Source organism: Falco biarmicus, chromosome 3, assembly GCF_023638135.1.
Source record: "Falco biarmicus isolate bFalBia1 chromosome 3, bFalBia1.pri, whole genome shotgun sequence".
Lineage (NCBI taxonomy): Eukaryota > Metazoa > Chordata > Aves > Falconiformes > Falconidae > Falco > Falco biarmicus.
Window position 1 is genome coordinate 111,609,473 of NC_079290.1, and position 14,077 is coordinate 111,623,549.

The 14,077-nt window shown below is 41.6% G+C and overlaps 1 protein-coding gene across 3 annotated transcripts in view; it reads left to right on the top strand.

Moving 5' to 3' along the window:
* Positions 1–12,380, top strand: part of DHRS3 (dehydrogenase/reductase 3) — a 30,327-nt gene extending 17,947 nt beyond the window's left edge. For all 3 annotated transcript variants that reach the window (XM_056332447.1, XM_056332448.1, XM_056332449.1), the window contains 5 exons: positions 5,007–5,150; positions 5,428–5,547; positions 6,304–6,542; positions 7,579–7,704; positions 8,887–12,380. In XM_056332447.1, coding sequence (XP_056188422.1) covers positions 5,007–5,150; positions 5,428–5,547; positions 6,304–6,542; positions 7,579–7,704; positions 8,887–8,971 — 714 coding nt within the window. In that variant the 3' untranslated portion in view covers positions 8,972–12,380. The remainder of the gene's footprint in view (positions 1–5,006; positions 5,151–5,427; positions 5,548–6,303; positions 6,543–7,578; positions 7,705–8,886) is intronic.
* The last annotated feature ends 1,697 nt before the right edge of the window (positions 12,381–14,077 follow it).

A 14,077-nucleotide genomic window follows, 5' to 3' on the forward strand; every position in this document is an offset into this window, starting at 1 on the left:
CTTCAATCTACACCAGTTTATATAAATTAGTGGCTTTATCTGATTCTGTGGCAGTCAAAAGCATAACTCTTACTTGTGTTACGGTGAAAATCAGGATTTCAACCTGCAGTCAGGTTTGGGGCTTTTGGCAAGCAGCCAGCCTCGGCCGCTATTACAGTGTTGCCTTAGGACAAGGGCAGCTAAAACCTTCCTCTTGACTCCCCTCCGACCTCAGGGCATGTCTCATTAGCAGATTAAGTCCAGAGTTAAACGAGTCCTCTGGGAGCAGAGGATGCAGTGTCTACTGAGCCTGCCACTCTGCCTGAAATCATTTTCCGAAGGGCAGATAAGGAGTTCTGGGGCTGGCCGGAGGGGAGAAGATCTGGAGATAAGGTTTGTTTTGCAAAAATCTGCTCATGAATAAATCCTGGGAAAATCTGCACTGAGCTGTGATGTCACAGCCCTTGCCTACTTTAAAGTTAATTAAGAGGAGGGCGTGTTAAGTTCCTCTGTCGCCGTAAATCTGTTACTCCGTAGTGCAGTGGCAGGACGGCCACCCTGCCGCCCCCGGCCCGCAGCGCGGCACAAGCGGTGGCTTTCCCGAGCCACCTGCCTGCCGGCCCGCGGGGTCAGGCGGAGGTAAGGCCTGGCGGGGGGCGGCTGGGGCGGAGGGCTGCCGCAGCGGGGGCTGGCCCCTCGCTGGGCTGCTGCCCTCCCAGCTTTCTGGTCAGTAAGGTCTTGAAAGGAGAGCGTGTCTAGTGCAGCAGGGAGGCGCAGGCAGGAGAGGATGATGAGAGATGAAGGGGGAGAAGAAATAGGGGCTGGATTATTTCCAGGACGGAAAACTGTCTGTCCAAGAACTTACCCGAAACACGAATTAAATATTCCTCTATCCACCATTAAATTACCGTGAACGGGTGGCTGTGCAACATCCTGACAGGCTGTGTAATAAGGAACACAGTCTTTTCTCCTTTATTCCTCTGCATTTTCCTCTGTCTCAGACAGGAACCTCGGTGTCTGTAAGAGTCATTCTCTCCAGGACTTAGCCTCCAGTTGGACATGCTTATTGCCAATTTGGAATTAAACTTAAAAAGGAAAGGAGACACAGACCAGACTGAGACCCACATCTACATTTTCAAAACTGTGCATCCTAATCAAATGGACCATTTCCTAAACTCAGGTCTAGACTCCTTACAAATGCAGAGCCCTCAAGTCCTGACTAGGGCAGGATAAAGCTGAACCGTGCCTTTCTTGATGAGGACTGAGCAAAGAATAAAAGGAGAGTTCTTCACACGCTTGCATATAAAGGGAAGTGCCATCAGCAACACGAAGCCCCCAGGCCCACAGTCATCCATCAGTTCAACAGTGAGCAAAAGTTTTTGTTGTGGAGCCCTGAGAGCTGCATGGTTATCCCCGACTCTGAAGCTGCCAAGTTGAATGGTTCAGTGAGAATGTTGCAAATAACACAACCTTATGAGTGCCTGGCAGCAAACTGTCAAATTGCAAATTTGCAGAAGGAGGTGAAATCAGGAGAGCAGGGGACTGATGAGTAGGCTTGTAGACAATCTCAGAAGGCAATAGTAGAGGTAGGGACCTAGGAGAACGTTGGTGAACCTGCTGCAAACAAGAAAAGAAGAAAGTATTGCCTACACAGAAACACTAAGCCAAAGCCCTCTGTAAAGACAAGAGAGTTCAGGAGCAACAGAAGCCTCAACAATGAGGCTAATGCAGCAGCTAAGTCTTGTCTCTTTGTAAGATCTGATATCCTAGGAGGCCCAAGGGAAGCCCATGCCAATTTAATTTGGCCAGATGTAAGAGAGAATTTGAAAGTCTCATATAATCTTGTAGGAGCAGTCAAGCTTGAATTTGGATCAAAACCATGTATTGAGTTTTGAGTTTTATCCATCTGTAAAAAGTAGCAGAAATGACGGCAGAAAGCTTCACTTCCCACTGTGTCGTTAGGGAACTTTCACCCCTCACAAAAGAATGGTCTTTTATTTACTCCTTTTTTTCTTACAAAGGCTGAAGCCTTCACCTGAGTATGACCAGTATCAAGGACACAAAAACTTCCCATGGAAAAAAAAATCCATGAAGTTAATGCTGTCAGCAGGATAACCAGCAAATTCTGTCTTCCCCAGATGGCCCAAATTTTAATGGGGTTACCTTGCAAGACTTGCCTGTAGGATATTAAAGGTCCCAAAGTAACTGTTGGGGCATAAAAAATGTTATGTCCGAGAGCTGCATCACACACAGATGTTCCTTTGACAGGTTGTCCTTTGCTTAACTATTCTTCCATGTATATTTCCTGACATTCAATGCATCAGTGGCAACTCTTGGGAATAGGAGACTGTATGGATGTTTGAGACAGATTAAACTGAAGATGGGGGATCTACTTTTTGTTTTGCAATAGCAGTTTGAAACCCTGGAATGCTAGGTATGTGAGGTCAGTTTCTTGCCTTACTCACCTTGTCTGACACCTTATTTCTCTTTTCTCTCCTCTTCCTCTACCTTCCATCACTCTTCAACTTGTCAGTTAATTTTTTAGTGTTTGCATTTGACTGATCAGTCCTGCTAAGAAGTTGAAGTTCACACCGATGTGAACTGTGTTTGGCATCAAACTTGATGCTTACAGTTGACATTTTGTAGTGGGTTTTTTCCTCCTCTTTCCACAGAGATGTTGGTTGTGAAAGAGAGAGCAAGTAAGTGTGTATGCTTATAGTTGAACAGTGTTTTGTAAATATTTCCTGAAAGCTTGTGAAATGTCTCACATGTTCTTGATTTCCCTTCAGAGTAGGCATAAGAAATATCACCCAGTCTAGCTCGGAGTTCAGAAGCATGTACATAGCCATCAGTTTTACAAGCTTTGCGTAGATGTCAAAGCCTGATGGCCGAGGGGGATAATGCTGAGACTTTCAAAGACAAGCCAATACACAAGCCACATTTTTAGCCATGTGCTTTCTTACAGTTTCTAAGTCTGGTCACAGCTTTTTCCTTGAAAATTGCTTCCCCTGATACAAGATTTCCCATGAAACAGCTCTGGCATATTTATACATGCTCTGAAGTTTCTGGTTAACCAACTCGGTAGTCCTTTGGTGATTTTGAGAATATAAGTCTATCAGTCTGTGTGTGTTTATGTTGACAGAAGTGCCAATGACTTATAAATGGGATTAATTGTAAATGTAACTCATTTAGGAAATAGTTAAGGACCCAGGTACTTCTGTGTTTTAGCCTTGCTTAGTCACACTGGAAGAGCTCTTTGACCCTGCCAGAAATTAGTTTTAGTACCAGTTATGAGATAAGCTTAACTAGTCCTTAAAAATAAGCATGTTAAAGCTCTCTGCAGGAGATTTGTGGTGGGGAGGGAATACCACAGGTCCTAATTTTTTGTTTATCTTGCTATTATTAAGTGAATTGCAAGGATTGAGTTATAAACAGTGATGTAGTTCAGACCTTTTTTTCCTGTTCTTTCAACTTCTGGAAAACTCAACAATTATTTAAAGTTTAAGTGTACTTATTTTTAACCATTAAAAAATATCAGTGTACCAGTCAGATTCATACTTTATACACAGTGGTATAGGAATCAATTGTAATCCTGGATCACAGGTGATAAGGCCACTGCGTGGAAATAGCACTGTTCTGAGAGCAACAAAGCTGTTTCCATTTTCAAAGCCCAGTTTCCCAGTTCCCTGATCAGAGTAAACCTACGTTTGACTACGTGAGTGTCCTCATTTATTTTTTAGTACAAATAGTAGTTTTGCATTATCAGTGCTCACAATTGCAGTTGTAAGCAGTACCGACCTTTTCTTTTTTCTCTTTTGGATCTTGCTGTGTGCCTCACAGAGCAGTCAGCTGATTTCCATAACATACTCCATTCAGTAATTTATTTTTTGCAGAATGGCAAGTGACTCACCATTCATAACATGCTGAATGCTGAGAAGACTTAGCTTAAAGAGCAAAAAGGGTAGACTGATTCATGTATAAATGTCTTGGGTAACAGAAAGACAAAATCACATTCCTTCCAGTAGCCTTAAAAGAAATAGAAAATAAGGTTATATAGTAGGAAAGAAATATTTTTGTTAAATCTGTTTAGCTGTAGATTAATGTTTGAAAGACAGTGGTGGAAGAACTATCTCATCCTTGAGACTAATACTGTTGTCTCACTAGGAAAAATACTGGATAAAGCCCCACCATGAATGTTAAGGAACCTGGTAGTTTTTCAAGTTATTTCTATTTCTGACCTCCATGATGGTGTAGAAATACAGACAGGATTGTTGTGCTGCTTATGTCTTCATTATACATCAAATCCATGCTCTATTATTTGAATGTTTTATTTCTGCAGATATTCAGAATCATTCTTTGTACAAGCAGTGTCGTATCATTTTTATTCTGTTAAAAGGGAGTGGCACGTGAATTCTTGCATATATTAGCTGCAAAATAAATTCATGCTTGAAATGTCTCACCTTGAGTGTCTGTATTAGGAGGAACCTCTGGTTTGAAATGTACCTAGGACACCTGCCTGCAAACAGCATTGCAAATAGTTACATATGATATGCTGAAAAAATACGTGTTACTCCAGAGCAGGTAATATCTCCAGATGTAGAACAAGAAGTAGATAACATACCAGATATACAGGAAGGGCTGTGATTTCAGAATAAATTTATCTTTCTGTGTGTGTATAGCGAAAACAGGAATAGACTTGAGATTTCCTGATACAGAAAATTTGCCAAGTGATTCATCTATTTGTCATGTTAGGCTAAAGATCTGATTTTTTGTGTAAGCTATCGTGTTGCTTGTAAAGAACCTGTAAATAGACTGTCAGCAGTGGGAGACAGCTACCACTGTGATACTGAAGTCCCATCCCCATGTAATAGAAAATCATTGTTAGTCTTAAATGAAACAATGCAACAGGGCTGGCAGTGAAAACACTTCAAAGATGTTCATCAAACTGTTGAAGTTAGAAGCATGTTTTAATTAGCTTAGATTTGAAGCAGAAGCAGTTTGACTCTAACAAAAGTTTCTTGCTGCAGATCATCCTGTGGGGTCGAACAGAGAAATGCCTGAAGGAGACTACAGAGGAAATCAGGATGATGGGGACAGAATGCCATTATTTCATTTGTGATGTAGGAAATCGAGAGGAGGTCTATCAGCAAGCCAAAGCTGTGCGGGAAAAGGTTAGTGTCTGTGGAAACACTGTGGGCAGCATTTAGTAACAATTATATTTGATGAGAATAAAAATATATTGGCAAACTGGGAAAAAAGAAGGGTGACCATTCAGTCTAGCTACCTGCTTTAAGTGATCCAGAAGGATTACAAGGCCTATAGGCAATAACATCAAAAGCTATGAAAATAATAATGTATTCAAGCAATGAGAGATGCTCAGATATGAGGGTGACTGCTGATTCGTGAGGAGAGATATTAGTTGTAACAAGTCATTTGCTTTTTTTGCAGGTGGGTGATATCACTATCCTGGTGAACAATGCTGCTGTGGTCCACGGTAAGAGCCTGATGGACAGCGATGATGATGCACTGCTCAAATCACAACATATAAACACCCTGGGACAGTTCTGGGTAAGATAAGCTCCTGTATTACGTGTATTCACAACTGGGAATGAGAGTGATAGATTACAGCCAGCAAACACTTGGCTGCTACTAGGCCTTTCTAAATGATGCTTGGTAAAATCAGTCTGACATGAAAAGGAGACAGAAAAAACAATGTGAGGGGCAAGAGCCAAAGGAAAGAAGTCTAAAACCACTTAATTTTTCCAGTAGTAACACAGTATTTGATGCTTTTGTATCCCCATTCTGTGACTTCCAGTAAAATATTTGATTTCTCTTGAAAAAGCCTGAACTCACAGAAGATAGTTTTCTGTACAGTGATGCGTATGGAACATCAGAAGAGACCGAGACGACGTTGTTCAGCGAAGGAAGCTAGTGTGAAACTAATTCAATTTTGATTTAGGTAATAGTAGTAAAAAAAGAGCTTCTTGTGATGTCATCACATCATTGAAGACTTTATCCTGTACAAGTTTTTAAACATACAAAGCATTCTGTTCACGGCCTTGATCTGTGGGTACTGCTTACTTACGTGCTAGGGAAGATTTTGTTTTGTGTCTGCACAAACGTTGCCTATTTGGAATCTTTCAGAAAATGACAAAGCAACAAGGTACTCTCCCACCCTTTTCCTCGTGTAATAAGCAGCACAGTTTGGCTTGTTGTTTCCGTGTCACCTTATTTTTTACAGTAACTATTGGTTTTGTTGTATGTCTGCTGAGCAAACTTTTTTTTTTTTTTTTTTTTTAAAAAATCAACTCTGTTGTTCTTCAGACCACCAAAGCATTCCTGCCAAGGATGCTGGAGCTGCAGAATGGACACATTGTTTGCCTGAACTCTGTCCTGGCCTTGTCAGCCATCCCTGGTGCCATTGACTACTGCACCTCCAAAGCCTCATCCTTTGCCTTTATGGAGAGCCTGACCTTGGGGCTGCTGGACTGCCCAGGAGTGAATGCCACAACAGTCTTGCCCTTCCATACGAGCACAGAGATGTTTCAGGGCATGAGAATCAGGTCAGTCCAGGGGAACTAGAATAAAGCATCTCATTTTAAATGAATCATCAGAATACACTCCTAATTAATGCTTCATTTAGTTAAGAGAATTTGATGTCTCATTTGGCTGCCTGGGAACAGAGGGTCACTCTAGGCCACTTGGGACTCATCAGACTGGTTCCCTCAGTTTGCTGGCATATTCATACAGCCCGCCTGTACTGAGTGAGACATTTGCTTCTACAGAGAAAACTGAAAGCTATTTTTCCCTGAGCGTATTTGGGCCATATGCAGCTACCAAAGAGGGAGGGGAGGCAATCTGAAAACTGAGGTCATTCAAAAGGAGCAGTTCACAAATTACTTGAGAATTAACAGTACAAATTCCTTCTTTAGTGGCTGAAATACTCAGTTCTTTCCCATTGAAAGGATTGGCAGCTGCTTACTGAAGTAAGGCTATCTACCTCCTTTTTACCTCTGTCTAAGAAAACAAGCTAAATTCAAAGACTAACAGCTGACCAAATTAATCTTTTACAATGGACAAAGTAGCCTAGTAATATAGCTTGTATTCTTTTAGTCAAGAAAATACGTGGTGTCAGGCTATGGCTGGAGCTGGGAAAAGCCTTATGTTTGATATTAGAAGCCATGGGGGATAATACTTGTCTTTCACCTGTCAAGAATTTGAATCAAGCAAAGAGCAACAGAGAGGAAGAGGAAAACCACCAACACTGAAAAGACAGTATTTTCTTACTGGTCTGCATACAGTTTAAGAAAATCCCTGAATCAAGGTTCCAAATACACTCTGCCACTTCTCCCTAAAGGCACCAACTTGTACCTTCTTAACCGTTTAGCTGACCCAGCAGTACTGGTTGGAACTGGGCTTTCTGCTTTCCAGCTTTCTGGATGGAACTGGAACTTTCTGCTTCTTTCAGCCTGCTTTGGGGCATGTTTGAATGCCAGTAACCAGCGGTAGCTTAGTGAGTTACAGGACTTGGACACTGATTTCTTAAAGAAGGAATTTGGTTAACAAATAATTATTTTATTTTCTACTTTGTTTATTCAGGTTCCCTAATCTTTTTCCTCCTCTCAAGCCAGAGACAGTGGCTAGGAGGACAGTCGAAGCTGTTCAGATGAATCAAGCTTTCCTGCTCCTTCCATGGACAATGCATGTTCTTGTCATCCTAAAAAGGTAAATATTTCTTTTGCCCAGCAAAAGCCTAGCCGGTTAGGCAAGGTGGGCTTATGGTCCTCTGTGCCTGTCCACCAAGGCAAACCTCAGTGTGACTGTAACGTGGGATCCAGGAACAGATTGCTTCATCCCTTCCCATGGAAGACAGTCAGAGAAGCAAAAGGGAGAAAACTTCCTGAGATTCCCTTTGTAGATGTTTTCCCTGGATATAACCCCTTTACAAAAGTAGTTTCACTCCCAAAATCTGGATTCCTGAGGTCTGAACTGGCATTTGTATCTACGAAATTTCTTAACAATTAACATATGCAGGTAGTTGATTTTGATTTAGTAAGTCACTCTTTGGACTCCAGGCTTTACACTGTAAAGGATTTCAGTACAGTAAGATATGTACATCACAGCTGTATTTAGAGATCATGGCTTGTGAAACTATTAAAAAATATTTCTGTGTATGATTAGGACAGGAATTTTAAAGTCCTTTAGGAAAGAAGTTCATATCCTGAAACAACTGAAGAGAAAGGACATTTAAAATTTGTTTCCATGCAAGTTTGCACTAAAGCCTTTGGAAAACCTGCTTCAGTCAGGAATTGAAACAAGGTCATGAGACTTCCGTGGGAATTCATTACAATATTGCATTTCAAACAAGAGGAAATAATTCACAATAAATGCTTTGCTCTTAATGTAAAATCTGGGATACTCTCAAAAGTTCCCAGAAATTCTACAGACTGAAAAGGGCTGTTCTCCTTTATTGTAAGAATGAATCATTTATTTTCCATGACAGTAGCTGTCATGAAATCTGATCTATATCCATGTCTTATAATACGGGGGTCACTTGACTAGCACAAATAGATGGCAAGTTAACCAGAGAACTCTGTTTAAATTTGTGTATTTCAGAGTACAAGGTAGTAGTTGGGAGGAATGATGGTATCTTCCAAGTTACAGATTTTACAGACCTTTTTGGACAAGTATTTCTGTAGAGAAAGAGCAACCTGATATAACTTTCTCCCTGTAGGCCTACTCACAGCGGGATACTGACACGTTTTGTCTGTGCACTCTCACTAGCTGATTTTTGAGAATATGTATCCTTACATATGCATGCATGTAAACGCGTACTTACACATCCTCTTACTAGAATAGACTTAAGAGGTTTGTCTGATCTGCTTATTTTTTCCGCTTCTCCCACAGCATTCTCCCTCAGGCAGCACTTGAAGAAATCCACAAGTTTTCTGGGAGCTACACCTGCATGAACACTTTTAAAGGACGAACATAGACTTGGTGGTGCAAGGACTATTCTACTATTCTTCAGTGAAACCAACAACACAAGCATGAAAATCCTGACAAGACTGTGAATCAGCAGTCTTGGCTTTTAGCCTGTTCATGTGACTTGTGCTGCTCTGAGGCAACACATTTCTTGCAGGTCATATCCATAGTAACATGACCTTTGCACAGGACTGAATGACTAGACTATGGACCCTTGGAAAGAAAAACAGAAAGTGTGAAATGTTTATACGATGTTTAATTCTTTAGAGTTCAATTGTTAAATCTACTCATATTTTTAAGATGTAATTTTTGTTTCTGAAGTGTCTGTAGGCTGTCTCGGCTGAGAGGCAGCACATCACACCCCTAACATACTTTATTCCCTCTTTTCAGAGGAACTGCAATTACGAACTGCTACTGGTTTCATTTCAGCTTTTTCAATGGGGAACTTAAAAAATACTTTGACGAACTAAAAGTTATGGACATCTAATGGAAACTTACTTCCCTTCCTTCACTTTACATCCCCTAATGAAGCTGTTCCCAGCTCACATCAGGGAAGGAAGGAACAAAGTGTGGAGTAATCTTTTCTTTGTTAAAGGCCACCAAGGACTTCTGCCTGGAAGGACTGTGCTGGGTGCAGGAAAGCTGTCTTACTTCACCTGCGAAGGCTGGAGAGGAATGCTCAGTCAGAAGAGCAGACAGTTTGAATAGAAGATGCTTTCTGTCACTGAACTCATACATGGAATTTAATTGTCTTTCTGAATATTTTCATTCATTTATGATAAAAAAAATATATATATATATATTTAGCATTAATCCCAGATTGCCACGCTGCATGTAGGCAGCATCACATTGGGGATGAGCTAAATCTAGAACTAAAACTAGAGCCTGCCTGTACAAACATACATTCACTGACATAATCCATGCAGAGGAAAATCCATTGTATCAATCTGCACAGTGAAGTAAGTGGAATAATGCTCTAAAAATAGAAGAGACAGTACTGTTGTGCTCATGAAATGTGAAGTTTGGAAGCACAGTTAGCAAAGACCTGATTAAATGCACATTGAATTCAACTGGGAATATCCCCATTGTTTTTCAGGGGCATTGAATCAGGCACTGATCAGCCAAAAGCGATAAATACTGCTTGGACTGAAATGGCAGAAGCAGCTAGACATTATTTATTTTTGTAATGATATATTCTCTTTGACAGCCTAGTAAGAGCAACACTGCATTCCTATGCCAGATGCAGTGTGCAGCACTAGGCATAGTAATGTAGCTGAAACCTATTGGAACACTACTAAAAGAGGAATTAATATAATTGCAGTACAGGAAAGTAGCAAGCCTAACTGGAGAGCACCTGAACGAAGTGCCTCAAGGAAGGCCACGGGGTTAAAGTAAAGGAGTGAATTTAGGGCTCCTGACTTGAATTTCGAGCTTTTCCATAGACGTCCTGCATGACCTGGGGCAAACTGCATAATTTCAAGGTGTGCCCTGACCTGCAAAGCAGATATTTCTAGTGTTTCCCTACCTCTTAAGCCTGACTACCTAAATGTTTGTTGAAAGCTCAGCAAATTCAAATGGAACATGCTATAGAAAGGAAAAGCAGTACTTGCTCATAAACCAAGAGGTTTGAAACAAAAATTTAGAAGAGGATAAACCCCATATGCCAAAATAGATAACTTCCTAAAAGAGATCTAAGTTCAAGCAGAAAAGCTGTGAGCTGTATTTGAAATATTCCTTTGGTTCTGCCATGTAGAATGGAGACCAACTACTTAGGTGTAATGGTGTGAATATTAAAATCTGAAGATCTGAGCCGTACTGTGAAGCAGTAGCTATCTCTCTTCTTGAGCAGTTTGGGAGGAAGGTGTTGGCAGAAGTGCCACTGCGGCAGGCCCCGCTGCCTGCACCGGTATGTTGAGGAGCTCTCCTGTCTGGGTCAGTGCTTTCCTTCTGAGTTCAGAACATGTAAGCTGTAGCACTGTGCCAGCTTTGAAAAGGTTTCTTACAATGGAGTTTTGTTTTGAATTCCTAGATGTCTGAGGCTCTCTGGAGAGGATGAAAAGAAACTTTGATCTCTGTGATTTTGACGCCCACCCTAATAGAAGCTTTCAGCTTTATTTTTTGTCAGTTTTGAGAAGAAACCCAGTTCATTGAAATCACAAGTGCAATGAGAGGAGAACCCTTCCGGGATCTGCTAGGAATACTGAAGGTACCATGTTTATGAAGAGATGCTTGGGAGGGGAAGGGATCATTATACATACCTCCCCTCATGCACTCTAATCCTTTCTAGTTTCTCATTAATCACAATCAGGCATGCCAGGCCTGTGGATGCAAGAGCAAACAGAATTGGTGAGAGAGGGCACCCTGCAGTGCCCCCCTTAAATTAAACCTTTATGCTGAAATTCTATTCATTGATAACATTCTAATGCAACAGTGAGGTAAAAACTAGTACACCCTTTGACATTAAATCCCCGCTCATCCCCAAAATCCTGTCCCTTAGATGAATCTGCTCTTTGCCGGCACTGCATAAAAGATGTTCAGAGGTTGCCTTACATGTTGATTTCTTTCTAATGAATATAAACAAGTCGGGCGGTAGCTGAGACTCTCATCGTCTCCCTCCTCTCCTACACACACACTCACACACACACAGACTTCCCTCTCTTTCCCTCAGGGTCTCTGGGTGGACAGCAGGTCAAATAGCAGGCACAGTGGGGGAGAGGTATGCAGCAAACAAAATGATGAGGAAAACACTGACTTTGCTTTTCAGATAGTAGGGAGGAGTTGGGTAGGAGGCTTTCTTGTGAGTATTGTGAGATAGAATGCTTTCCATCCATTCAGCTACTTGCAAATTTGGATGGATACATTTGAAGACTTTTTTTTTTGTAACAGAAAGGCTCCTCTGGAATGCCTGCTGAAGTCTACTGTCCCTTTTCACATAAGGTTAGTATTGGGTAATCTTGAAGTGCTGCAAATGTCGACAAGCTTTGTTGAAGCCTAAGGCCTTCTCAAAGGAATTTCCGCCCTTTGACTTATTTTAATTTTGGTTTTCCCTGCTCTCTCCACCGCCTCCTGCTTTCCACTGCACAATTATTTTTTTTCCTTCTGTTTTCCTATGTCATCACTGCACTTTTCAGTGCCACCATCTTGAAGCCAGATGTCATACAAAGAGTCTGGAGTAAATTGAAATCATGGTATATATTTATTATCCTGCTGGAGGAATCTAGGTGAAGTTGTATGAGCAGGTCACAGAAGTTTCATACGAAATTAGTTTTACTTGCTCCGATCTGGGAAGAAGGAGACGACCCCTTACTGTCATTTTTATACAGGAGATTGTTGCTGGTTTAAAATGTGAATGATACAGAAATGTTAGCCGTTTTGGGACATACGTTCTCCTGACATTAAAAGACCTTATTTAAATGGGAGGATTTTTCTTTTCCAGGTGTTTTCAGAGGCTGGTGTTTATACAAACTAATTTTCAGAATTAGTGAGGCAGGGCAGGGAGCAGAGGAGTCCTTTGTAAGTCAGTCCGATTCCTCATGTTCAATATTTGATTTTGTGTTTTGTTTTTGACCGGGGGGGGGGGGATCATGTTCCCTTGTGCGCCCTTGGTGAACTTAAACAAGGTCATTCCAGCCATGTCCCTGCTCATGACATTTCCTAGCAGGATGAAGAAAAGGAGTGAGCCCTGCACCCTACCTACTCATTGATTGTTCTGTTGAGGTTAAAAAGTGATGAGTCCATCCCTGTAGTTCTTCCAGAACTTCACAGAAAATGCCTGGGCAAGTGATTCTGATGTTTGCAAAGAGAAACTTGTTGTACTTTTATGTAATGTGTTAATTAGCGTGGGTGGGTATGATCAGATCTAGTCTTGCAAGCCTTTCAGACAACTCCCTGAACACTCCCACCTTCAGATATTAACAGATAGCACTGCACTTGCCAAATCTCATAAAAACCCAGCAACAGACTCAATGCAGGCAGAGCATAAGTGGGTGCATTTATTTCAAAGAGAACACACCTGTTTGTAGCAGAAGTTAATTGGGCCTAGCGTTTTCCTCTAGCTGAAGTGCAACTGTTGAGAAAAGAATACAGGGTGACCTTGGATCATCTAGTTTGGTTTTATTCCTTCATGTGGCTTTAATAAACTTAATCTGGGTGACAGCCACTTTTTTGACAGCACTTGTTCATAAGTTTGGGGGTAAAGCAAGACTGTTTCAAATGTAACCTTTTGCATTTTTCACCAACCAACCGACAGCCTTGAGAATCAGAATATTCTGCGCTGTCTTTGCAGCTTTCACCTCCCTGGTGCGAAGATCCTTCAACCTGGTATTGCTTCTCAGCCTGCTGGAGTTTGGAGACTGACTGAAACTTGTCAGTCACAAGGTTCTCTGAGGAACAGAAGCTCCTTTGTTAGAGTGTTAGAGGTTCTGAGATGTGACTACTGGCAGGCACCTCCCGCAGATTTCAGCAACTAACTTGGAGAAAGACATGAAGAAAACCAGAACTTCACCTTCTCTGCTACTCATTCTCTTTTATCCAGTGATTTCTACGGGAAGCTGGCAATTTAGTAACTTTTCTGACTGATAAACTGCCCCTCTTCCCACGCTCTGTGCTACTAAGATTGCCTCAGTACCTTTCTTCAATACCTTCAGGGAGTTGACAGCTTCAACAGAAACAACCCTTTCTGTATTCTTGAGGAGAGTCAGATCAGCAAGGTAATGTGCTAGAGAGAGGACCAGGCAGTTTGCACGGGGCTCAGGTACGGCAGCCTGTGGGCTACAGATGGAAGACACAACCCGAATGTTGCCAGTACCTTAGAAGGCAGTGAGTTCCCCTGCTCCTGTCATCTTTGCTTGAAACATCACACCCTCTCTTGTTTCTGAAACGGATCCCTCCAGCTGACGCTTTAGCAGAAATGCACACTGAGCCGGCCTGTGAGGACTGGATACAGCTGAAAAGCACGGACCTCTGAGGAGGCAATTTATATTTCACACCTTCCCAAAGAGTCCAAACTTATTAGTTCCTTATGCTCGCCTTTGCCATGGGCATCGTGACATATTAACACAGAAAAAAACCCTAGGCAAATGTTGATCTTTCTGCATAAATCTTGAACAGTTCCTCC